Source organism: Hippoglossus hippoglossus, chromosome 15 (assembly GCF_009819705.1).
Source record: "Hippoglossus hippoglossus isolate fHipHip1 chromosome 15, fHipHip1.pri, whole genome shotgun sequence".
NCBI lineage: Eukaryota > Metazoa > Chordata > Actinopteri > Pleuronectiformes > Pleuronectidae > Hippoglossus > Hippoglossus hippoglossus.
In genome coordinates, this window is record NC_047165.1 from 197,604 (window position 1) to 205,000 (window position 7,397).

Sequence of the window (7,397 nt, forward strand, 5' to 3'; positions counted from 1 at the left end):
CTCATGGTTGAGACGAAAAATCAGGCTGGACAAACGGTTAGCTCGCTAGCTAGCCATTTGACTTATACAAATGCGAACATGCTAACACCAGCCTAGTGGCTAATCAGTTGTTAGAGATGAACATTGCTGGTTAGCAGCTGCTAACAGAGCGGAGGACCCCCTAAGTGGCCACCAGGGGGCGCTGGGTGATCTGTTGAGGATGTGGACTCACCTGGAATCAGGACATGGAGGAACAAACAGAACAGGAACCAGGTTCTAGTTGAGGAGCGTTTGTTGTCTTCACAGCTGAATGTCGTTAATGTAACGTCAGGTTACTGTAACTCCGCCCTCAGGTGCTTTGGACTCACCTGTTCACTGAGCGTCTGTTTCACTTCCTGTTGGAAATAAAAACAAGAGTTTGTAAAAAATCTACTGAAGATTTTATTTTCTCAATTTGTAACTGATGTATATTTTAAAAGAAATAAAATATTTTAAACCTTGCTCCGTGTGTGTGTTCGAATTCCAGTGCAGGCTTGGATACGCTCCACAGCCCCAACATCATCAGATCAGAAATACCTTATTGATCCCAGGGGGAAATTGTGTTTGTTACAATAGCTCCATGCAAGAGTCGAAATATAAGCGTATAAAGATTTTAAAATGAAATATGTACAATATGTGCGTTCTGTACATTGAGTATTTAGTGCAAGCATGGATATGTCAGATATTGGTGGCATTGTAATGAGTCCAGTCTTCTGACTCAGACGCTCAGAGGGAGGAGTTGTGTAGTTGGACGGCCTCAGACAGGATGACTTCCTGTGGCGCCCTGCGGTGCGGCTCGGTGAGTCCAGCTCGTCATGGAGGGGGGGGGGCACACTGTCCAGGATGTCATGTGACAGCATCCTCCTGTCGGACACGGCCCTCAGCCCATGACCTTTAACCACAGCTTTTGTGATGAAGTCAGGGCAGGTGATTAGTTAAGTTAGTTAAGAGTCAGTAACAGGTTAGTTAACTGACTCTTAATTAACCCTAACCCACTATACATTAATGTATAAACAATAATCTAATTATCTGTAATATACAATATCTTGTAATAATCTATAATTTATAATCTGTAATCCTATACAATACTCTATAATCATATAATATAAAATGCATAATAATCAACTATAATATGTAATAATCTATAATATAATATTACATAATCTGTAATCCTAATCATCTGTAATGTATAATATGAACATATTTATCAACAACTGATTCAGTAAACTTTATTGATGTTTTTGTGGTGAACACAGTGAATATGAACAGAACAGAGGTTCTTCAGGTTCCTCAGGTTCTTCAGGTTCCTCAGGTTCTCTTCAGCGTGTTGAAGAACTCCTCTAGAATGTTCTCCACCTCGTCCTCGCTGTAATCTCTCACCACAAACCTCTCGCCGTCGTCCGCTCCTCGGATCATGGCCGACAGAACTGCAAAGAGACAGGAAGTTAGCGTGACACCTGCTGACCTCACCTGTACACCCTGAGGTCTGTGAGCCAATCAGAGGAGAGCTCAGTCACCAGGTGTCAGGCGTGCGTTCACATTACAACTTTAACATTAGCTTGTAACATCATCTGTTAAAAAGATGTTGGTGTGACGACATGTTTGAATATAAAGTGCTGCATTCGTAAAATAATCTCTTTTCCTAAAGACGATTCATTGACCAAGGTCAAGAAAAGATGGGAAGGAGAAGCGGTAAGGAGTGAGGAAAGGAGTTAGGAAAGAGGTTAGGAAAGAAGAACCATAATGTGGGGAAAATCCAACTCCACTTACATTCAGTGATTTTTTTTCAACCAACTTTATGTACAACACAAGATACGTATACTACGTATACACGATACTCTGTGAGGATGATCCGTTGTTTCCTCTGCTAAAGGAGAGTGGAAGCTTCCTGACAAAGATGGATTCTATCGCTGGAAACTCAAACATGCTAACAGACAAAGACAGTAAAGACAGTAAACAGGAAGTGACCTCACCGCGTCCTGTTGACGGCCTGAACAGACACAAGGTTTTTTTCTTCATGTTGACGACTCGGCCGAGTTCATATCCGACCCCCAGAGACGGCTGCGTGACCTCCGCCACCACCACTGAGGTAACAGAGGTCAGAGGTCACAGGCAGCCCATCACACCAACAAGCAATAATCAATGATCCTCACCGTCGCACTGTCGGAGCCAATCGACGTCTCGGTCGTGGATGAACCTGTCTCCTGCTGCGGAGCCGTCCTCCCCTGTCCAATCACAGCACAGCAGCTCAGTGACATCACACACAGCTGTGTGTGTGTGTGTGTGTCTGTGTGACTCTGACCTGTGTGTGTGTGACTCTGACCTGTGTGTGTGTGTGTCTGTGTGACTCTGACCTGTGTGTGTGTGTGTGACTCTGACCTGTGTGTGTGTGTGTGTGTGTGACTCTGACCTGTGTGTGTGTGTCTGTGACTCTGACCTGTGTGTGTGTGTGTGACTCTGACCTGTGTGTGTGTGTGTGTGTGTGTGTGTGACTCTGACCTGTGTGTGTGTGTGTGTGTGACTCTGACCTGTGTGTGTGTGTGTGACTCTGACCTGTGTGTGTGTGTCTGACCTGTGTGTGACTCTGACCTGTGTGTGTGTGAGATTCTGACCTGTGTGTGTGTGTGTGTGTGACTCTGACCTGTGTGTGTGTGTGTGTGTGTGTGTGTGTGTGTGTGTGTGTGTGTGACTCTGACCTGTGTGTGTGTGTGTGTGTGTGTGAGATTCTGACCTGTGTGTGTGTGTGTGAGATTCTGACCTGTGTGTGTGTGTGTGAGATTCTGACCTGTGTGTGTGTGTGACTCTGACCTCTGTGTGTGTGTGTGAGATTCTGACCTGTGTGTGTGTCTGTGTGACTCTGACCTGTGTGTGTGTGTGTGTGTGTGTGTGTGTGTGACCTGTGTGTGTGACTCTGACCTCTGTGTGTGTGTGTGTGTGTGTGACTCTGACCTCTGTGTGTGTGTGTGACCTGTGTGTGTGTGTGTGACTTGTGTGTGTGTGTGTGACTCTGACCTGTGTGTGTGAGCTGTGTGTTGCTCACGTGTTCTGTCATCACGGTTCCGTAGCTCTTCAGATTCTTCACGATCTTCAGGTAAAGATGGACGTCTTCTCTGCCGCCGCGAATACTTCCACAGAAATAAATCTTCATCCTGTTTCTGAAGTTTCTGTAGTTTCTGAAGTTTCTGTAGTTTCTGAAGTTTCTGAAGTTTCTGAAGTTTCTTTCCGCGTCTCCCTGCTGCAGCTTCCTGCTGCAGCTTCCCGCGCTCTTTGTAAATGAGAGCGGGAAATATATGACCCTGAGCTTTGTCTTGCAGGTGCTGCTGACGTGTGATTGGCTCAACCCTTATCAGTTTGAACTCTGATTGGTTAACAGTTGCGGCGGTAACCAGCTGAGGGGAGGAGCTACCTGATAGACCGGACTCTGGTGTTGCAGGACCTCCGGCACCAACAGTAGGTGGCGCTCATACACCTTGACGTTGGTTACATCCATAAAATCAAACAAAGAAGAAAATTAAGTTTCAAAATAAGAGTCCATAACATCCCTTTGTTTCAACAAACTTCCTGCTCCTACCTTTCAAAATAAAAGTCTACACATCCTGGGCACCTGGAAGAGAGACCTGGATGCAGACAAGACTCAGCTTTGTTCATTCTAAGAAATCTCCAATAAAATGCATCATTTATTCCATGTTACTACTGTTAATTTGAGTCTATTCAATAAATGATGTCCATTTATCCTTTAGCCTCCTAATTCCATCTTTTTATTATTTTGAATATGTTTTGTATTTTGTGGAAAAGTCTCCCAGGCAGCAGCTTATTAAACCTGAACTGAAAAGATAAAACCTGAATAAATCTCACTGCTGCTCACTGAAGGAACACGGAGCAGAAGTCAGAGTCCCGACATCACGCTGAGGACAACACATCACTTTCCAGGAAATACAGATTTTGAAAACAGGCATCATTATCTCAGAAAATGTGATGTGGTGAAACAAAGAGCTTTAAACGTAATTAAGACAATGAATGGAATTCAACAATTTATGCATAACTCTGATAGCTTTTGGGATAACATCCCCTCTAAAGTTTTTAATAAATGTGGTGGGATAGATTTTTTATTGAATGGACTTTTGTATTTCTCAACTTCCCATCAAGCTCTCCAGGTTTTCTTTCATAGGAAAATGATTTATGAACACAATGTTATCCCACATAACTCACAGCAGATTCTGCCCCGAAGAAAATTGTTTTGTTATTTTAAATAAAGTTGCATTAAAAAAAAGGACAGAGGTCCGCCATATTGTCTGCAGCCAGTTACTCAGAGCAGTTACATTACTTTCTCAATATTTACTCAGTTATTCTACACATTGTCATTATTAAAACTCGTGAATGAAACTGATCATTAATAAATATAGTAAAACATTGAACCTGAGTTTAATTAAGTTAAAGTACAAATGTATCACACTCTGTCATATACAACATATCTATAACATTTATATATTATATCTAGAAGTAACCTCTATTTTTTATTATATAACATATTAAATGTCTTGTTAAAAAGATTGTAATTGTAAATAAAGTTTCCAGATCAAAGATGATTCTCAAAAATTCAAAGCCCATAAAGTTTATTTGACTGTTTGTACAGAAACAATTAACACAACAAACAAGACGGAATAAAAGGTTAACACAGAACCAGCAGAACCAGCAGAACCAGCTCCACTCACACACCCCTGACTAATGTTCAGATCCAAAATATGATCATTTACACAGAAACCTTCTTCTTTTAAAACACGTCTGTGAGTGTGTGGACCCCCAGTGGACCCCCAGTGGACCCCCAGTGGACCCTCAGTGGACCCTCAGTGGACCCCCAGTGGACCCCCAGTGGACCCCCAGTGGACCATCATGGAGGCCCCCAGACTCCTACCTGTGGCATTGAGAATCAGGTCGGGCACATCTCTGGCCACCCGCTGTATCGGAGCCAGGTGGGGTCCTTCCAGAGAGACCAGCAGCCCTGAAATGACGACAGGAGGTCTCACTCATACACAAAAACACACAGTAAAAAGTGTGTGAGTGAGTGTGTGTGTGACGAGTGTATGACGTGTGTCTGACCTGTGTGTGTGTATGACGTGTGTGTGTGTGTGTGTGTGTGTGACGAGTGTATGACGTGTGTCTGACCTGTGTGTGTGTGTGTGACGAGTGTGTGACGAGTGTATGACGTGTGTCTGACCTGTGTGTGTGTATGACGTGTGTGTGTGTGTGTGTGTGTGACGAGTGTATGACGTGTGTCTGACCTGTGTGTGTGTATGACGTGTGTGTGTGTGTGTGTGTGTGACGAGTGTATGACGTGTGTCTGACCTGTGTGTGTGTGTGTGACGAGTGTGTGACGAGTGTATGACGTGTGTCTGACCTGTGTGTGTGACGTGTGTCTGACCTGTGTGTGTGTATGACGTGTGTGTGTGTGTGTGTGTGTGACGAGTGTATGATGTGTGTCTGACCTGTGTGTGTGTGTGTGACGAGTGTGTGACGAGTGTATGACGTGTGTCTGACCTGTGTGTGTGACGTGTGTCTGACCTGTGTGTGTGTGTGTGTGTGTGTGTGTGTGTGTGTGTTGTCACCTTCCACGATCTTGTGGTAGGCGAAGTGCAGGTAGAGCAGGAAGAGCATGTGCAGCAGGGAGAGCGTCCCACAGAGGAGGAGACGGGGCGTCTGACCGACTGTCCGAGAGAGCAGAGCCGCCACCTGAGAGGACGCAGCACAGAAACAGGTGAGCGTAAAGTTGAGGGACAGCCGGGGCTGATGGGAAGTGTAGTCCTTACCATACGCAGAGTGGACAGTCCTCCAACCAGCAGCCACAGGACGTAGAACAGGAAGTGGAAGTGAATGTTGTAGGTGATGAAGAGGACGGCGCAGTGACCAAACAAACCGTAACCCTGACGACAGCAGACAGGAAGTATGTTGTGTCAGTTAACAGTAAATCGTGTGCTAATAGTGTCAGTACAGTGTGTAGTACCAGTACTGACCAGCAGGGACAGCATCTGGAGCATAGTGATCTGAGCGTTGACCAGGTACGCCAGGAAGTAGATCAAGGAGGAAACTCCCAGCCAGTAACCAAAACATGTTCCGATAGCGGTGCCCATCAGAGTCCCCTCCCTCTGTGATGCACATGAGCACAGCCAATCAGAACCAGGGATGAGATGCTGGTTTCACGTGTACTGTGGTAAACTTCCTGCAGGTTAGGCGTACGATTTCCATCTTTATCACCATGGTGATGTGTTTAACACATGTTTGTTGTGTGATTAAAAACATGGTGGGCGGAGCAGCAGTCGGAGTTAGAGACACATTTATTATTGATTTCAGTCGTCTAGACAACAACGTCAGAAGTCTTTGGGGTGGGCGTGTCACTAACAGCAGGAGAGCAGGTAGCACTCTGGTCACAGTTAGCATCTATTAGCATCCACTGTTGCCAAACTGCATGTGTTTAACAAACATGATATTTGATATTTTGTCCTGACCCTGGACATTGTCGAGTTTCTTTCCTCTGCTCTGTGTGTGTGTGTGTGTTCTTACGATGACGGTTCCGGACGTCTTCATCCCGTGCAGCAGGATGGCGACCAGAGTAAAGACCAGCATCAGAGGACCGTACAGCTCGCCTGCGATCTTCTACAGGAAGTACAAACTGTCAGAGAACACAAACCAGATCCTGATCCTCAACCAGGGGTCTGAACTGTGAGCCGAGTTCAACATACCCAGGACATCTTCCAGTTATTCAGTTATATTCAGATCTACTCTTAATGAACAGTTTTACCATAAAAATAATCCCAGATGTTTTACCAGCTGTTCTTCCTGCATTTAGCAGCTGGAACTGTTTCTTTTATTCTGGATGTTTGTTCTCCTCTGATTTAACAGTTTGATCCTCGTTGTGAAATATGAGGCTCTGCTGTCGGTCAAACTGTCCATGTCTGTGATTGGTCAAATGCAGCAAACCCCACCCCTTTTATGTGCACACACTCAGATCTTGATGAAGAAAACCTGAGTTAATTTAGCGTCATGTGACCACTTAGCCTGACTGTGATTGTTAGGTTATGTTCAGCTGGATAACTGACAGAGATCCAGGATATGTTGAACTCACTTCATAGAATAGATCCTGACCCTGAATCTGATCCTGGATCAGATGTGTGGGTCACTTCCTGTTTTTGGTTGGTGAGCTGAACACACACAGGAAGTGGGCTTGGTTACCTGTGGGAAGTTGATCATGCGGACAGGTATCATGGACTCGATCAGCCTGGGGGACACAGAGCAGACCACAGTCAGACTGAGCAGGAAACAGCTGACAGGAAACAGGAAGTGGGCAGTCCTACCTGCTGCGGACCTGAACTGGCTCCACGTCAAAG

General features: G+C 45.1%; 2 protein-coding genes across 3 annotated transcripts in view; both read right to left on the reverse strand.

Moving 5' to 3' along the window:
• Positions 1-1,259: 1,259 nt before the first annotated feature.
• Positions 1,260-3,286, reverse strand: dnph1 (2'-deoxynucleoside 5'-phosphate N-hydrolase 1). Its single transcript, XM_034609151.1, has 5 exons — positions 3,031-3,286; positions 2,172-2,243; positions 1,992-2,102; positions 1,322-1,445; positions 1,260-1,289 (listed from the first exon to the last, which is right to left on the reverse strand). The coding sequence occupies exons 1-4, from the start codon at positions 3,164-3,166 to the stop codon at positions 1,327-1,329; spliced, it is 438 nt and encodes a 145-aa protein (XP_034465042.1). The 5' UTR covers positions 3,167-3,286; the 3' UTR covers positions 1,260-1,289; positions 1,322-1,326.
• Positions 3,287-4,614: 1,328 nt separating this feature from the next.
• yipf3 (Yip1 domain family, member 3) overlaps positions 4,615-7,397 on the reverse strand; it is a 4,176-nt gene continuing 1,393 nt past the window's right edge. Inside the window, exons 3-9 of one of the 2 annotated variants that reach the window (XM_034609136.1) lie at positions 7,365-7,397; positions 7,243-7,288; positions 6,574-6,666; positions 6,027-6,158; positions 5,823-5,936; positions 5,622-5,745; positions 4,615-5,017 (exon numbers count right to left, since the gene is read on the reverse strand). The exon at positions 7,365-7,397 is cut by the window's right edge and continues 74 nt beyond it. In XM_034609136.1, coding sequence (XP_034465027.1) covers positions 4,863-5,017; positions 5,622-5,745; positions 5,823-5,936; positions 6,027-6,158; positions 6,574-6,666; positions 7,243-7,288; positions 7,365-7,397 — 697 coding nt within the window. In that variant the 3' untranslated portion in view covers positions 4,615-4,862. The remainder of the gene's footprint in view (positions 5,018-5,621; positions 5,746-5,822; positions 5,937-6,026; positions 6,159-6,573; positions 6,667-7,242; positions 7,289-7,364) is intronic. The other variant, XM_034609137.1, reaches the window with a different exon arrangement.